General features: G+C 41.7%; 1 protein-coding gene and 1 long non-coding RNA gene across 2 annotated transcripts in view; one reads left to right on the top strand and one right to left on the bottom strand.

The window, feature by feature from the left end:
* iqsec3b (IQ motif and Sec7 domain ArfGEF 3b) overlaps positions 1-18,323 on the top strand; it is a 64,541-nt gene extending 46,218 nt beyond the window's left edge. The window contains exons 8-15 of the mRNA XM_058645795.1: positions 1,285-1,451; positions 7,270-7,409; positions 7,550-7,681; positions 7,798-7,897; positions 12,552-12,710; positions 12,806-12,898; positions 14,844-14,887; positions 16,284-18,323. Of these exons, the coding sequence (XP_058501778.1) occupies positions 1,285-1,451; positions 7,270-7,409; positions 7,550-7,681; positions 7,798-7,897; positions 12,552-12,710; positions 12,806-12,898; positions 14,844-14,887; positions 16,284-16,703 (1,255 nt within the window). The 3' untranslated portion in view covers positions 16,704-18,323. The remainder of the gene's footprint in view (positions 1-1,284; positions 1,452-7,269; positions 7,410-7,549; positions 7,682-7,797; positions 7,898-12,551; positions 12,711-12,805; positions 12,899-14,843; positions 14,888-16,283) is intronic.
* LOC131470164 (uncharacterized) lies at positions 6,740-13,882 on the bottom strand. The gene is made up of 3 exons (XR_009241868.1): positions 13,482-13,882; positions 12,589-12,907; positions 6,740-9,005 (listed from the first exon to the last, which is right to left on the bottom strand). It is a non-coding gene; the product is annotated as an uncharacterized LOC131470164 (long non-coding RNA).
* Positions 18,324-18,884: the final 561 nt, after the last annotated feature.

Here is an 18,884-nt window from a genome sequence, read left to right as displayed (position 1 = left end):
TGCTATTCAAACAAGCAGTTAGCGTGAAATGCAATACAAGTGATACCGATATCACTTTCACAATACACCACTACTACTAATAATAGCAACATCACTTATGGATCCTGCAGCCCTGGAGTCACAGGTTCCTGTCCATCATGGTACAGTATGGTCTGGAATGGAAACGCCCAGGGTCAGGCTTGTGTTTCAACTGAGAACAGTACCTTTACTTGGTTGGTGGAGTGTGGGCTGTGCCCAATGACCATGCAAGTGTGACGTTGTACCGATGCAACAATGAAAGACGACATTGAACACAACACAACAGACAACAATGGAGGACATCCAGCAGCTCTTTTTTTCCTGCTCACTTTGTGGCCGTTTGTCTCAACAAGACATAATAAATCTTTGTATGAGAACAGACTGCGGCCGTTTGCCTCGACTTCTATGGGATATTTACACTGATCGCAAAAGGAGTAGCACTTTCCTGTCACCCAATCAGCTAACTGTCATGGGTGGAGTCAGTCTTGCTCCACCCAGACAATACTGTACCGTTTTATTCTGGCACCCCAAGGAAAGGGAATGGTACCACTGAATGGAACGGTTGGGGACAGTTATTTTGGTACTATTCCTGTTAGAAACACAAAAAAATATATATACGAACTGTACTGAACCGTTCCACCCAGCTAAAGAGTTTCTAATAAAGAGTTTCTAAAGAGTTTCTAATAATAATATAAACTCTAGGAAGGAGAAAGAAGAAGGTTAGTGTCATGTAATAATATCATACAAAGAGTATGAGAAAGTCAGCGTTCAATGCAGCAGTCTAGGTCTATATCAGCACAACTAAGGTATAGTTCAGGTTTAACTATAAGCCTTATCACAAAAAGACCATTTTCTCACAAGTCTCTGACGCTGTTTTAAAAGTCAACTCAAGTCGAAGCTGAATAAGAACGATTAGCCACAATAGCAAGGTCATATTTGTTCTGCCACAGAATTCTCTCTCCTTTGAGTTAAGGTCTGTATTTTTCAATTTTCTAGAGAGGCGCTCTTTCAAAACACTTCACACTTGACACCGCACTTCATCGGGTCCTTGGCAACGTCTCCACCAACACGGGGTGACATCATCTGTGACATAACAGGGTGTGTCATTTGAGCCATTTACTCAAATAAGGTCAACTGAAGCTTCTTAGACCAGGCAACATTTGAAAGGGGCAACTACAGAGAGATTGTGTCTGCAGATGTGGCACAGTGATTAAATCATTAAAGACATCATTAAACAACTCTATTGTGCTGTTTTTTTGTCCACAGCCAGAGGTACTGTATGTGCAATCCTGATGTCGTGCAGCAGTTTCACAACCCAGACACCATCTTCATCCTGGCCTTTGCTGTGGTCCTCCTCAACACGGACATGTACTCCCCCAACATCAAACCCCAGCGCAAAATGGGCCTCGATGACTTCATACGCAACCTGAGAGGTTGGTGTTTCTGTCTGTGTGTTAACATAGAGGCCGCATGTGCAGAGTGTTTCATTTCAGGGAGCGTGAGTCTTCCCAATGGACAGAGCTGCTATAATGAATTGTAAATATTCATGGAAAGCGGTTCATGAGATTGAAATAGGGGTTAAAAATAGTTACAACACATGCACAACTCAGAGGTGTTGCTGCAGACTGTGTGGAAATAATGATAAGGAGGAGGCAAATGAGAGAAGAGGGCAGGGAAGTCCATCTTATCAACCTCTCTGAGCCTCTTGTTGTTTGCACTGATGATGGACAGGGTGACAGATGAGATCAGGCAAGTGGACTATGTTGTTTGCAGATAATATTGCAATCTGTAGTGAGAGTATGGGACAGACGGAGAGGTGGAGGTACACACTGGAGACAAGAGGAATGGAGGTTAGCAGGAGCAAGACAGAATCCCTGTTAGTGACGGGCAAAGCAGTTTTTTGGTGCACTGAATCATTAGAATCAGTTCATTAAAAAGATTTGTTCACTGAAACGTTCAGTACTTCCTCCATGACCGTCCGTCTGTCTTGCTAAATACACCACCACATACCCCCTCTGTTAAATCATGAGATCTCGGGGATTGTCTTTTTAACTGTTCTACAGGAGTTACAGACATTTTAGGTCTATTTTCGGATAATAATGAGTTCATATTTGTTGAAGTTGTCTCTCTCAGTGGACACCAGTGCAGGAGAGTATTTGCATATTCCAATATACGTTAGCTGTGAGAGCCACTCACAAAGTAATATTTGGATGTGTTAAATGTTTAAGTGTTTTTAGAATATGTATTATGTGCAATATGTTCTGAATACACTCATGTTCATGCAACAGTTCAACAATAGTATATGGACAGTTTCTGGTTATTTTAAGACTAATTTGTGTTTGGATGGATAAAAGCAGTTACAACAATATGCTTAATATTGTGTTGCAGCTTTACGCCAGTTCATGGAGCTTTAAGGCAGTTTGCCACGTGTGCAGTAGGACATGTGTATAACTGCAGATTTTGGACTAAACTTGTGAATAACACTGGGTTTCTCAAGAAGAGAAGATAACTAATTGGACACGAGTCAGAATCTAAACCGCTGCAGATTAAGTGGCCAACTGTAGAAACTTGGACTTTTGTATAAACGGCCACTACACTAGTATTACTAGAAGTGGAAATTGAAAGGGAGCTGCATAGAACAGCACAGTCTGTTTGGAGATAGCTCCAGCAGTAGTGAGAGAGAATCACGGTTGAGATGGTTTGGCCACCTGCAGAGGAAGGATAGTGATTATAATGGACAAAGGATGTTGAAGATGGAGCTGCCAGGCAGGAGGAAAAGAGGAAGACCAAAAAGAAGGTTCGTGGATGTTGAGGAGGACGACATGAGGACAGTTGGTGTAATAGAAGAGGACACAAGGGAGAGGACAAAATGGCGGCAGATGATCTACTGTGGCGACCCTTAAAGGGAGAAGCCGAAAGGAGAAGAAAACTCTTATAAACCTCACTTTAATCTCACTATCAGTGTTTGAGTGACAGCCTCTTCAACAGTAGTAAATTACTCAAGGAGACGGCGGTAGCCTGCCTCCACTCACTACCATCAAGAAAAGCATCAGCTGTGCAGGTGGATGTTTCAGATATCCTCGACTGAAAGCCCTGCCCCAGAGAACGAAGCGTCGACCCGTTTAATTGAGGCTCACTTTGTGTTAGATTTAATAACAGGAGACTCGGTTTCCAGAAGCATCTCATCACCTGCACCGAGCTCCTCCAAGCTCACGCAGGCACGGCTCAAAGCACAGCAGGTTGACTTTCATTTTTACACCCAGAAAATCCACCATTAAACAACATGTGTTATATGTTGTAGTTTTATGGTGCAAGCCAGTTATAATTAGTCATCGGAGCAGGTTTCTACCAACACCATGTAAAGCAGCGTCAGACTTGTGTGAGGATAATCGTGCTCTGCAGGAACACAATCAAATTACACACATACTGGGATAAAAGTGTGTTCTGTGATTCAGAGCTGCTACAGTGAGAGGAAAGTAATTTGCCTTTATTATCTTAGACACAAATTAGATAAGCCGCCCCAAATTCAGTGGTAATTATGGTTTTAATGATGATCTCTAATCCACCTTATTCCTAGGTCTACAGACCATATTGACGTCCTCTGGATTTTCCTGTTGCTACATGTAAAAGTTGGGTTTACACTCAGTTTCACTCTCTAAAAGGTGTTTTGTTTGTCCTTAAAGTCAAGCAAACACAGTGAATTATTTCCATTGTTCAAAAAGCAATCGTTCAACTAGATTTTTTTAGCCTTTTGCATATTTTTTTACATCCCTGGAATTTTTCCATGTCACTGCTTGTGCAGACACATTGCTGCGTTTCTTGGTGCTTGTCTTCCAACGACTGTCAACCAGTCTGTGATATTACTGACAGGAAGGAATATTAAACCTGTCTCACAGTGTAACATGTACCTGACATTCTCTCCCAAGGAAATAAGCCCAGTTTTGTGCACAATACACCTTTGCATTAATGGAAATATTAAGTTGCTGAAATATATAAATATAAGCTAAATGTTTTATAATAATTGTGTAATAAAAAATAATAATAAGACAAGATTTTATTGGTGATTTCAATCTCAGTTGTCTCTCCTCAAGGAGTCCTGATTTTTTCTATTGATAAAATGCCATTGTAGATTATTCTGCTCCACACTTCATTGGACATTTTGTGCATTATTTTGTTTGTAACTTTTATGGCCCGATGTAGCCTGACTAACACCAGACTGCATCTAAACCTCATTTGAGATTGAGTACGAGCAACCAGCATAGATGAAAATGCCTCTGTATGCACCTACATCCAATCACACCAATGAGCTGGATGACGTATGCAGAGTGATGGAAAACATCCCAGCGATGGCTATCAAGTCACGGTGTCTAAAGACTTTTACCCGCTATACTGAGCTGAGCAAGTCACTTAAGGTGGAAGCAACGGCCGAATGGAAACACCGCAGCTTTTCTTCGGTGACCGCCATGTTGTTTACAAACGCTGCTAGACGTCGCTTCTCTGTCATCATCACGATAAGCCCGCCTCTATCACACCAGGGGTTTGTGATTGGTTCCCTTTTTTTTTCTGAAGTTGGTCCAAACAACGTGTCTGCAGTGTGAAATCAAACCGCTGGCAGACTCTGGTTAGCCACAATGCTGTCTACTCTGAAATGACTGTTTGCTAATCTGCTGAACAGCAGTGTCTGATATCAAAGCTCAGAATTGGACTTGGTAGATAAAGCAGTTGAAAGGCCATGCCTTCTTCTCACACACTCAATTTAAATTCTGAAATTCTGCTATGTCCACCAAAACCTTTAATCATCACTCATATCAACAGATTTTTCTTTTTTCCCACCTAAAAGCCATCCTCCATCACGCCAAATATGATCCCTCTCCAGTTACCGGAGATATTGTCAGCTTTTAGTGGTGAAGTCCTCACCAGTGGGTTATGACTGATTTTTATTGCCCTGGTGTTGGTGACGGGTGGCCGAGGAGAAATGAAAAGGCAATTAATACAAAGAGACCAAAAAGGAAAAGGGAGAAAGTGTGAAGTGAAGACCAGACAACAACAAACTGAATCCTCAGTGATGTTCTATTGCAGAGCAGTCGGTAAATGGTCTGTATTTTTTTTCTAACCTTGATGACCACTCAAGAGTTGCTTTCCACTACAGTATTTGCTACTTGCTCATTCACAACCATTCATTGTCACATTCATACAGTACATCTATATGCAGCACATTTTTATCACACGTCTTTCATACCCACACCCCGTTCAAAGACGACTCACTCTGCCACTGATTGACCGTCACCCTGGGTCACAGTAAGAAAATCAGAACTATAAATAATCCAATCAATGATGGCTGAGATCCATTTAGCTTCCATGTTGTTTTACTGTTACATGAGCTTTTCATGTCAAAACGTGTGAACGGCTGCTGTGTGTAAAAGATGAGAAAGAATGATTTAAATGCCACGGTTCTTTTATTAACGCTAGTTACTTCTTTAAATCGCTTATCTTTTATGGGTTATTTAGTGTGAAGTTCAATTACAACACTGAAAGTTAGAAACTTAAATTGCTATTTTTAATGACTTCTTATGACCCACTACAGTACCGGAGGCGGGCCACACTTTGCTCTAGCCTTTCAAAATAAAAACAGAAGGAGCGTGTGGGTGGTGATAATGCTGACTACATGTTAAGATTCCATTTGTGCAGCAACCTTACCTTATTATAGGGTCACAGAAATAGAAATATCTGACAATAATTAAAACAACTATGAGTAAAAACATGTTCAGAAATAACTAGGAATATTTGATGATAAAAGTCAAGTCATAAAATAACTAAGTATTAAAATCTGCAGTGGTGATTTTGTTGTTCATGTTGTTATTCTTCCCGTGTTTGGAATGATTATTTTTTGTTTGCCGTGTCCTTTATCTGAAAACAGAGCTGACTGAGGGAGCGTTTGTGTCTATACAGCAGCAGCACAGGGGTGGGTGGAGACAATAAGCATTTATTCTGTCAAAAATGCTTTTAAGAGCAGTAGATTTCTAGTCAAGTCGATTGTATATAACATCACAAACACCGTTTGCCAAGATGGGCTTTACAATCTGTTCAGTGACGTTTTTCTTCACAAAAACCATTTTAACAGGAAAAAATGGGTGAAACGTCATCAGATCCACAGAGATGTGTAGAGGTGTCACATGTGCAGATTACAAACACATCACATTTACAAAGAATAGAAACATACACTATACAGTGAATCAGGGAGTCACAGCTGTGTCCAGGGTCACTGCATACTCTCACAGTTGTTCCGTTTGTGATGACGACTCCCATCCTCTTTTCAGTGATTCTCAGCACCTTCTATCTGGTCAGAGATTTAAAGTCCCGAGGTCTGAGGCTAATCGTGATACAAACAGCTGTTGCAATTGCTCTTTATTTATTTATTTAATTTTATTTATTGGATGACTTTTTAGGGAGACGGTAGTGGCTCAGTGGTAGAGAGAGCTGTCTTTCAACTGTAAGGTTTTGGGTCCAATTCTCCACTCTGCTAGTCTATAGGCCAATGTGCATGTGAAGGAGTATGACAGATGTGTGAATGGGTGAATGGCAATAACTGTAGTGTGAAGCCGCTTTGAGTGGTTATCAAGACAGGAAAAGTGCTGTATAGATACAGACCATTAACCATAACGTGTCTTTGGCCATGTTTTGTCTCCTCCTTTTTACTGCAAAACAAATCTACCTAAGGGTCTACATGAAGTCACCGGACCTGTACAATATAGAAGATAACAATTCACTTTTTGTGATTCTTTATGTTTTATCACTTCAACATGTTTGCAACCATCTTGCTTTACTTGATTACTTCCCATGTAACGTCATTGCATGGGATCTGAGTCTGGTTCTGTCAGATTTTTCTCTCCTATGATGCTTAGTGCTTGCTCATCATGTGAATTGCTGGGTTTCTCTGCTCTCTATAATATTGTAAATATTAAATAAATATTATTTGCCTTACGTGCCTTGAGTTTATGTATGTTGTGACTTGGCGCCCTGCAAATACATTTGAATGGAGTTGAATTAAACACAGAGAGGGTCGTGCGGAGGCTTAATCAGTATTGTGTGAACTCAGTTGACAATGGTTTGAATGTAACAAACATTTCTGTATATTTAAAAGTTACACACTACAGCTTTAAACGTGATCACAGTCTTCATCAATGATGGTGAGATTCTCTGTCACCTCATGTTTGTCCACCGATCACATCCTGTGGGCCCTTGTTTCCTCAGGTGTGGATGATGGAGCCGACATCCCCAGAGAGATGGTGGCAGGCATTTATGAGCGGATTCAGCAGAGAGAGCTCCGCTCAAATGAGGATCATGTCACCTATGTGAGCCGCGTGGAGCAATCCATCCTGGGCCTGAAAACTGTGAGTAATGTCTTCATGTATTCTCCTTTTTCCCCACCCCTACTGCATCATGAGCCTGTCTGTTCCTGTGTGTCCAGTCTCCTCTCTTCTTTGGTGTTATACATTATTTTGTCTCCATGTTTTTAACTCCGCCCCTGTAGATCCTGGCTGTGCCCCACAGACGTCTGGTGTGCTGCTGTCGTTTGTTTGAAGTCCCTGATGCCAACAAGCCTCACAAGCAGAAACTGTCCCAGCTTCAGAGGGAGGTCTTCCTCTTCAATGACCTGCTTCTGGTACAGATACTCCGTAGATGTATACGTTCAAGTGCTGAAAATAGACACCTGAGAATAAACCAACACAAAACGTGTGTGTTCATTCAGCTTTGTTGCGTTTCCTGTCTCGACTGCAGATCCTCAAACTGTGTCCCAAGAAAAAAAGCTCGGCCTCATACAACTTCTGTAAAGCGATGGGTCTTCTGGGAATGCAGTTTCACCTCTTCAGCAATGAGTGTAAGATGCTTTTTTTCTCTCTCTCTCTCTCTCTGCAGCACTTTCTCTCTGAGTACAGTTCACACCTCGTGCTGGAAAAATTGCTGAGTGAGCTTATTAGCAGCATAGTTGTCTGTTGAGTCTGGGTCAGGATCCAAGTTTTGAACCACTTGTCAAAGGGTCATGACTGCACTGTGCAATAACATTGATAAATATGGCGATATATAAAACAGATACTCAAGTATACAGTGTTAGACTTTCTGCTTTAAGGCAGTGATCAACCAAAGAAAACTATATTATCTGTTATAATATATAATATCTTTATGCCCCCGCGAAACATTATCATATAAACCCTCTGCCCACCACGTAGTTGGTGTATGACGACGGCACTTTAGATAATATTAGGATATTTATTTAGTTTATTGTCATTGTTACTTGCACTTCTGTACGGACACAAGTGAAACAACATTCCCCTAACATGAACAATGCACATAAATAATAGCACAAAACTGTACATACAATCACACACGTTCACCCAGTACCAGCAAAACATACTAAACTGAAATGAGGTGCAACAATGTTACTGTAAGAACTGCACTTGTGAAGTGTAAAGGTCACTGTGCAGTGTGAGGTAATGTACTGGTGGAGTCCAGTGAAGGGTTATGTCCTTCAGGAGTGGGAGGAGGGCCATGACGAGGAGGGTTTGAAAGATCAACAATGCTATTGAGGAATCTGGTGGTCCTGGTGCGAATGCTCCTGTACAGTCCATGTGAAGGGTGGGAGGGGTCTTTGATGATGCTGGCAGCTCTGTAGATACAGCGCTGGGTGAAGATTTCCAGCAGAGATGCAGAGATGGAACAGGGGCACCAACGGTCGTCCCTGCTGTTTTCACAAGCCTGTCCAACTGTTTGTGTTCAGATACTGTGCAAGACCAAAACCAGGCACGGATACAGTAAGAACACTTTCAGTGGTGCCCTGTAGAAAGTGGTGAGGGCTGGCATGGGTCAGCTAGCCTGCTTTGGCCTCCGGAGGGATGTGTGTAGCCACTGTTGTGCCTTCTTTGTGATGACCATGGTGTTAGAGGTTGTAGATACGTCGTTCGCCAGGTGTACACCCAGAAACAATGGTGCTGATTAGGAGAGGGGAATTTAAGTGAAGTGTGTGTGAAAATCTCACAAAATAGAACAATATACAAAATAGAACAATATGAAAATCTATCATCATGGTTTTAGTGTCAGCATCAACAGTGATACTATATTGTCTATGCTATGGTCATTTTTTTGTAAAATAAATAATCTGATTTGCTGATTTCCCACCTCATCTCCTCAGTTTCAAAGAAAGAAAGAAAACTAAAATGAACAGGTGTAAATAATCCACATAATCATGGCTGAATTCCATTCGGCTTCCTCAGTTTCAGGGTGCGTCCTGACCTGTATGAGCTGAATTTACAGTAATCTAATCTTATCAAACATTTCCAGTTAATTCCCATAATTCCCACCCCCTTGCAACCGCAGCTGGAAATAAAGGTAAACACAGAGACTAAATGGGAGAAGTTGACACAAGGAGGCTCAGGTAAAACCATTAGGAAAACACGGGGACAGGGAAGGAAATCTATGATGTGTGAGAGCAAGTAAACAAGATACACAAGGCTGTAAAACAGAATGTGTAGAACAACTGAGGGACGATCGTTATTTGAAGAAAATACAATAAAAACTAGGGATGCACCGATATGACTATTTCCACCGATACCGATATCCGATATTAATATTGCTGCTATGGCCGATAACCGATATTTACCGATATCGATATATGTTTTTAAAAAAAAGTTTCTGAGATGATAAAAGTTTGTACAGAATGAAAATCATGCAAGCTGAATTTTTGAATGTCTTTCTTTATTTTCAAAACATGTTTTACCTCCAAATAACAAGGTCACATAAGACACAAGTAACCAACTACAAGTAAAGGTTTTTAGAAACCTTTACCACTTGTAGCAAGTGTGTAACTAAATTAAAGTACAGTTTAACTCCCTCAACTCACTAAACTCCTGTGAGAAAGTTTGGATCATAAATTACAAACATGAACATAAATAAAAATAATACCCTGCCAAAGTTACTGTAACCGAGATAAGGGCGTCTATACTGGGTACGTAAATAAAGTCAACAACCCTTCCTCCCGGCAACAACAACCGCGCCACTTCCCTTCACAATAAAACTACACAACAGATATGAGAAACAATACCTGACAAGCTCTACTAAGAGCTGCCATAATTAAAAAAAACATGTTAAAATACTTTATCAAACTTGCCAGTATTCATGGCAACCAGATATTTATTCAATTGCAAAACATCGGAAAAGTAGCGCCGACTTGGCAGGTTGTTGCGGGGTTCAATATGCGCTATCAACCGTCGGAACCCTCGGCTGGTCGTCAAGAGCAATCATTTCCATTACCTTGATCGTTATTGCCCTGGCCACTGTCTTCCTTTGGTCGAGTCCCAGCTGCGCTGCTTTCTTTTTGTCTGCTGCCTAATGTTACTAGCGTTAGCTTCCTGCCGTTGTTTGTGTACTTCTGGGTGGCGGTTTTTCAAATGACATGATCAAATTTGTGGTATTGAATGACTTGACGCGGAACCCTCCTCGCATTACCTCGACTTTGCAAGTGTTGCATAATGCTTTTCGCGTATCTTCTATTGACACCCTGAAAATCGCCCACACCGCTGACATTCTCTCTCCTCCACACACACACACACACACACCTTGTGCTGCGCTTGCATCACTGACGCTGTCCCCTTCCCGACACACATACACAAACAGCAATTAGACGGGTATAAACATCGGTTGTTAAAATCGGCGCAGTTTTACTCATTGCACCGATGCCGATATGTTAAAAAATGACGAACATCGGCCGATACCAATATTAATGCCGATATATCGTGCATCCCTAATAAAAACACAAAAGTGAAGCTTCAAATGTCAAAAAGTGGAAAAACATAAACGTCTAAATGTGTGAGTGTAAAAATGAGACAGAGCCCGACGCGGCATCAACACACAACATACAAACAGCTGTTACGCACAGCTTAGATTACACAAATGCATTCAATAAATACAATTAATTTGTCAACCATGAATGAATGCGACTGAAGTGGGCACAAAGCTCTCATTGTCCTGAATGTGAGTGAGCCTAATGGACTGTGTTAGCCGTGTGATGTGTGTGTGTGTGTGTGTGTGTAATGTCTGAGGCGATCTGCATTCCTTTGATTCTCATGCGTCTGCTGTAAATGCTGATTAATGCTTCCTGCTCCAGTTATGTCTATTTTTCTTTATATTTATGATTCTGTGGGTTCTTCGAGTGGTTCGTGACAAATGTTACTAAGGGACTATCTGTTATCTTGAAGGTCAGGACAGATTTTGTGTTTTAGTGAACGTACAAACAACACCATATATTCATAAAAAACAAGAGTGCTTTTTACTTATTGGTGGTAAAGTCTAATGTGACAAAAATATTATACGTCCAAAATCAAACTGCAAATGGTTTAAATACTGCAAGAAAACACAAAGATGTCATTTTCAACAGTTCATTGTGTCCATACTAAGCACCGATGATACACTGACTAGAAAACAGTCTGTTAACGGGACAGTTTGTCATAAAATTGCTCGCAAATTGTGGAACTATAAATAGATTTTGACATCTCGTCTTTCACTGGAAGAATCTATGAATGCCAAACAAAAGCTGAGAGTGATGGGGCTGTTGTTAGTGTGGCAGGTGTTTGATCATAAATCATACAGTTTGAAAGGTTCAGAATTGGATCTAATGACCCCCCCCCCCCCCCCCACACACACACACACTCTGTTCTCCGTGACTTCAGAGGACAGTACATTGACTTGCATTCTTTCCTGGAGACTTACTCCAACCTTAAAGGAATACTTCACTGATTTGCATGCGTCTTTGTATTGCTAGAATAGCAGTAGTATTTTTTTTTTAAATGTGCTTCGCTCCCTCAGTTTTCCACTGAGTTGTAAAAAAATCAAATTTTGGAAATTTTGGAATCAGCATAGGGTAAACATCAGTTCAAGGTTTGAATCTACAACTACAGTTCTGCACTTTTTAGACTCACCCACAGGGAGACGAGACTTCATTCACCAGAATGTAAACACGGAACACGGTGTCCGCCATCTTTGCTAACAGTTAAGCTAATACAATTTCCCCTCGAGGATGAATTAAGTATTCTATCTATCTATCTATCTATCTATCTATCTGCTTCGAAGCTTGAGACAGCGAGACTCTTGTGGGGCAGCGAGCGCAGTGCATTCTGGGAGTTGTTGTTGTTCATCTATACTTGCTTCAAATGTTATTTCACATAGTTGACCTTCATCTTTCCAACGGTGAAATATTCCTTTAACCATAACTATTACTAGTCTAATCCCAATCTTAACCTCATCATCCATGCCTTCACCTTAAAAAATAATAATTTACATTACGGGGGCTTGATTTTGTCTCATTAAGGAGGACAATCCCCCATAATGTGACCATGTTTTGGTCCCCACAACACGAGTAACACCTGGAACACACACAAAGGAAAACTACAGAGTAGAAGAGGAAGTAAGCTGGATAAATTCTACAAGGAAATACACCATTCTAATAATCATATGAACGTCTTTTTCTTGGTGTTTCTCTAAAGACTACGCCCATGGCATCACCATGCTGAGCCCGTTTACCTCAGAGAAGAAGCAGCTGGTGAGCTTCTGCTCCCCGAGCGGTGACGAGCTCAGGAAGTTTGCAGAGGAGCTCCGAGAGGCCATCACAGAGGTCAACGAAATGGAGCAGATACACATCCAGTGTAAGAAAGAGGACACACCCACACACACACACACACACACACACTGCACTGTATAAGGTTGACAGTGTATGTAATCTCACTTTCCGGTGTTGCAGGGGAACTGGAGAGGCAACAGGGCATCCAGCCGCACAGCATACACACCAACGGTGGTCAAGTGGACATACACACAGGACATGGCTCTCCCTCAGGTGCTGCTTCTGCTCGCGCAGCATGAAACGCATAACACAGCATACATTACTCATAGCAGTGCATATGTAGCACCCCCTAGCACTTTGGGTATGAGTAGAGGTGACTACCTTGGGTTCTTTAAATAATGTGTTATCTCTAACTATAAATATGTGTCTGGTTTAGGCTTTTCACTGTGATCAATAGCAATAGAAGAGTAAAACCACTTTAGATTATGATCAATAAACCTTCACACATGTTCCCAAAACCAACCTACCATAAGAAACATTTAAATCAATATTCCTCAGTTTCAAATGGTCAAATTAAAAGAAAACAGTGTGTTTCACTTGAGTTACAAATCTCTTATTGGATTAACCAACATCAAACAGAACAACACACTTCAAGTGCACATTAAATTCCCAACTCAAAAAATGGTTCCTTTAAACCTCATTAGATTAAAATAAAACTGAAGCCAGCAAGATAGTTATAAATACCAATTTTAGTTTGTTGCAGGCTGAGTGTAGCTTGCTACGTATTAGCTAACCCAAATAGCAGCTGCTTCACTCTCCCGAGTTAGAAGAAGGCACAAACCCGAAGAAAACTCACCGTTTCCTGAGCAGAAAGTGCCCACGAAGCTCCTCTCTCCCGAATCCCGTGCAGTGTCCCTCACAGAACATCTCGATGGTGCTCCAGCTTCATCTAGGTTACTCCGCTGTGTCGCGCTCCGCGTGTCGGCGAACGTACATCCCTTAGCGTCCCACAGTGGTAGCTTCTCGCTCACCGTAGAGCTAGGCTAACGCAGGTGGCTAACTGTCGGAACATAGACTCCTCGTCGGATGACATTGTTCACAACAGTCTCTCCACTGAAAACACAGAGTTCACGTTTTGTGTGCTCCAATAATACAGGAACCAACTTCAGGAAATATGTGGGTTACGTATTTCCACTGATAACTTATATTATCTAGCACCTGTGAGCTGTGTCCCGGCTCGCGCGCTCTCTCTCTTTGACACATGACCTACAACTCGCTACTCATTGGTTCAGAAAATAAACAAATAGAAATGTGAATCTCTTTATTTCAACCTCCAGCATAATAAGCTTAATATACAAGAAACAAAAATATACATTTTAAATCCAGTAACACAATAAAAATTGAAAATTAAATTAAATTTGACATTTGAGTAGTTTTAATACGTAAGTAGTACTGTTTTTTATACTCCTATCTATACCACGTACTATATTATTTGTTAACCTTTTTTATGAACATTTTGGATGCACTTGTTTGTGTGAGGTTATACATATGAGGCGTGTATGTCTAAATCATTCAGTAAATAAAAGATACCAGAGGACGTTAGTGATGTTCACATCAACTATATCAATATTTAGTCTATAATATTAAATTAACTAAAAACTGGACTCATGTTACACCTTTTGGCCAAACTTGTATGTTTAGATTCACTGTTGGGCAACAGCACAACGTGTTTTTAATGGGATTACTTTTCCTGTAGTGCAGTCATTTACATCAGTTATAATAGTATATTATATAATAATACTAAGTTACAGGGGAGAGAGGGAGAGGTGTGTGAGCAAAAGTAACTAATACATGTACTATTAATATAACTAATTACATTAGTTAGAGATAAAGTAATCAGTACAGTACCATTTTAAAGGAGTGACTGTTGAGTTTATCCTTAACATTACCAACAATGATTTAAACTTTATCTTATTCAGTGTCCTGTTATGATGCTGTTCCTCCAGGACACAAATGTGGCACGAAGTTGTTGGATATAACTAAACATTATTGAAAAGAGATCTTGTTCTTGTTTAACAATGAAAATAAAAAAAGTCTAGACACAAGAAACAAACACTGGACGTGTGAATGACACGGGGAAATGATGATTTGTGTTTATGAGGCTGAAATCAACATGTCGACTCTCTTCCTCGCTCTTTCTCTTTTCCTCGCTCCACAGGCCAACAGGACATGTATGATCAAACGGGCAACAACACAGTAGAGGTGAGTGCCAAAGCTTCTCATGTCTCCCTCAGGTGAGTATCTGTCTCCTCAGCTCTGTGCTTCTGTGTGTGTGTGTGTGTGTGTGTGTGTGAGCAGTTAGACAGGGACTGTGCCTCGTCCTGAGAACAAAGTCTGCTTCATTGCTTTGCTTTTAAAAGAGCTGCACCCGAGGCACATCCCAACTATACAGCCACAGATACAATAGTGGTATCACAAACTGAGCCTCGTGAGTGGATCAGCAGTCGCACGACTCACTACACAACAACCCTCCTTTCATCAGCGGCTGTTTGCCAGCCTTATTGTATTGTAAGCCTTTGCAAGCCACCATAAGCCCTGGCTGGCTCCTAGAGAACCATCTACAAAGCCAGATAAGCTTGATACGTTTAACAGTCTGTCGAGTGAGCGTGGGTGGATGTGTATTTGTAAAAAAACACATAAAAAAAAACAGCCGTTCCTTTAGCTAAACATAGCGACAGAAGCTGTTTTTTCCCCTCACTAGTTTCTCTCCTCGTTCTCCTGCCTCTCACTCAGTCCCTTAGAGTTGTAAATGACTGTGTTAGCGAGACACCAAGCCCTCGGTGTCACCTCTCTCTCTCTCCTCTCCTGACAACCTCTAAACCTTTAAGCCTCTCATTCTCCAACTCATTGAGCATATGTGCACACACACACACACACACACACACGTTTGCGCAGCATTCTTAGTGAGGACATTCATACACGTGAAGCATCACAACTTAATCCTAAATCTTAGCCCTTCACCTTCACTTAAACTTGATTTTTCAGGGTGTGACAGAATGTGAGGAGGAGTCACAATGTCCTCACCTCCTCTGGTTTATAGGTTTTTTGGTCCTCACAAAGATGTATGTACAAGTACACGCATATACACACACACACACACATCCAGAACGATGTTCTCTGGAGACAAACTCTTATGGCAGCCGTACCTACTATTGACAGAACCCTAACCATCACAACTAAATGCATTCAATGACCCCATAAGTATGAGAAGTCCCCATGATGTTACTGTGTAAACAGATTTAAATCCGCACAACATGAGTAACGCGCGCGCACACACACACACACACACAAACCTGTTTCCACATTCTCTGACCTAAATCCTCTAAAGTCTTATCCTATAACCCATTTCTTTCTCTGGGCTGGTTTGTGTTGTGTATGTGTGAAAAACGATGTTGAGAGAAATTGTGAATCATGTGACGAAAAAAACCAAAGGAACACAACTGAGAAAGAAAGAGGGCGTGTATTTTGCATGCGCTCGCTCTGCACACCGCCTCCCTGCATGCCTGCATGCCCACGTGCGTAACACACCAGAGGGCTGCGTAGAGGCTGTGTTCAGGCTGGTAACTCCTCATGCGTTCTCTGACTGTTTCTAAACTAGGTGTCAATTCACAACAGGCTGCAGACCTATCAACTGAGCCAGCCCAGCATTGACTCCACCCCCCTGGCCTTGACCGCTCCTCCCGCACTGCTCAGCTCCGTGCAGCCCGGGGAGCTCCGCCCAGAAACTCTCATCCAGTGCCAGCAGATCGTCAAGGTGATCGTCGTGGACCAGAGTGGACGAGGCCGCATGGAGGCCTTTCTCAGCCAGGGCCCAGCCACGCATCAGCTCATCCAGTCGGCCATGTCCACGCCTGTGCGCGTCAGAGAGGGGGACGGCCCCCAGCCCCCGCTGCCGCCACCGCCTCCACCTTACAACCACCCACACCAGTTCTGTCCCCCTGACTCCCCCTTGCCCCTGCACCACACCATGCCTCTCACCCGCAGGCGCAACTCCAGTGGCTCCCGCAGCATCGTCTGAGTCCTGGGTTACGATGTTACCTTCATCCAAACTCTCGCACACTTGCTGGAGAACAAGTTAATAAGTGAAATGGTCAAAGTAGCATCGCAGTGAGTCAAACCGTCACATGAAGAGACGACGGAGAAGGAAACCAACAGGAATCCACTCACAGTGTTGTCTTGTAAAGCGTCGTCTGTCAGGATTTCACAGTCTTCATGAGATCCCGTGACTTTGCTTTTTTGTGTCACCTCTCCAGCAACTGTCTCTGAGGCAGAGAAGCAGACTCTGGCAACCATGAAAGGACACAGAACAGCTTTAAATCTGAAGATATTTGTTACACGTGCAGGTTTTCAGTCTTAGATACCACACACACACACACACACACACACACAGAGCGAAGAATCATTTCAGCACTGCTAATATAGCTTCTCCACGCTGTAATTATTTTCCTCTCATCTCTGCATAATGTGAAGACTATCCGCTTTGATTGTTTCCTCCATTTTCTAGGGAACAGAGAATCTGTGTGTGTGTGTGTGAGGAAACAGATGGAGGAAGATGGAAAAGACGGCTCTAACATTTCTATGTTTTAGTGTAGTGTCGTAAAGGAAGGATGATGTTACTCACTAAACTCATCCTGATGACAATCACATGATCTGGGCTTCATTTCGGCTCTTGTGTGACCTTCACAGACGCACATGTTTGCCCTGGTTCTGTGGCGTCTGGCTCTCACAGTGTTCAGGAACAGATGCGCCGCATTGTAAAACACCATCAACACAGAATATCTGCACCTCTGAGTCGTATCCAGAGCCGAGCGATTGTGTGCTCATTCTGCTTATTCATGCACAACAGGGAGCGACGCTGGCAATGCATCCAAAACAAGGTTAAAAAAAAAGGCAGATCACTTCCTCTCCTTGTAAATTTACTCCTAATGGCTTATCTAGTGTGAATATTGATGCTCATTTAGGCTGTATCTATCCCCACAGAGATTTATCTTTAGTTTAATAATCGATAACCTAAAAAAAGAAGCCTCATGTGTGTTTTATTTTTCCTTGCACACTGAAAATGTTACACAAGCAGAGACGCATAAATGTAGTGAATGTGAAGATCGATTAATTATTGATTTCATCAACGTTTTTGAGCTGGAGCGTGATTGTAACGCAGATCAAAAGTCATCCACACACACACACACACACACACACCACGCACCTCTTGTACTTTTTGCACCACCGAATAAGTTGGATATATTGTAAATAGCTGATATAGATTTATTCTGAAAAAAGTGACGGGTTTGCCCAGTGTGTGTATCTACGTATTTGTACAGAGAAGATATAGTTTAAAAGGAGAAAAATGATATTATTAAAAAGATTATAGTTAATATTATTCACGTCTAATATCAGGGGGGTTGTCCTTAATCCTGCTACTTCAAGAGATGGGGAAATAGGCAGCTTTTATAGAACACACTCCAGTTACCATGGTAACACACACACACACACACACACGCACGCACACACACTGATATCGTTACTGATCTATATTTGTCATTAAATTACCATGTTGTATTATTACAGGATTATTAGGAGATGGGGTGTGTAAAGGGCTATGCTGTACTGGTGAACATTTAACACACACACACACACACACACACACGACACATGCATACACACACACACACTCATGCAATCATGCAGCATTCTTACTGAGGACGCTCATAGTCATAATGCATTCCCTTACCTTAACCTTAACCATCACAACCCTTACCCTTAACCTAAACACAATTTTAACCTGGTTTATAGGATTTTGGTTAGTTTTTTTGGTCCTCACAAAGACACACATACAAGAAAACATACACACACACATTGTGTACAGCTATCTTAGTGAGGACACTGATCCATATAATGCATTCCCTAATCTCAACCTTTAATCTAAATTTGATATAAACCTAATTCTAATCCCAAAACCAGGTGTGACAGAAAGTGAGGAGCAGCTATGTCTTTGCTTCCTCACAAAGATACACACACACACACACATGCACACACACACGCACACACACAGTTGCCAAAGCGTCAACAAATCTTAGATGAGGTAAATCTCAGATTAACACATTAGAAACTGCTCGATGACTCAAGTCAGCATCCCTGCTTTGTTTACTGTAATCTCTGACTGACTTGTTCTACAGCATGATATATTTTTACTGTTAATTTG

The sequence above is a fragment of the Solea solea genome, chromosome 12, assembly GCF_958295425.1.
Source record: "Solea solea chromosome 12, fSolSol10.1, whole genome shotgun sequence".
Lineage (NCBI taxonomy): Eukaryota > Metazoa > Chordata > Actinopteri > Pleuronectiformes > Soleidae > Solea > Solea solea.
The sequence above is the reverse complement of the archived record's forward strand: the minus strand, read 5'-3'. Positions and strand labels throughout refer to the sequence as shown.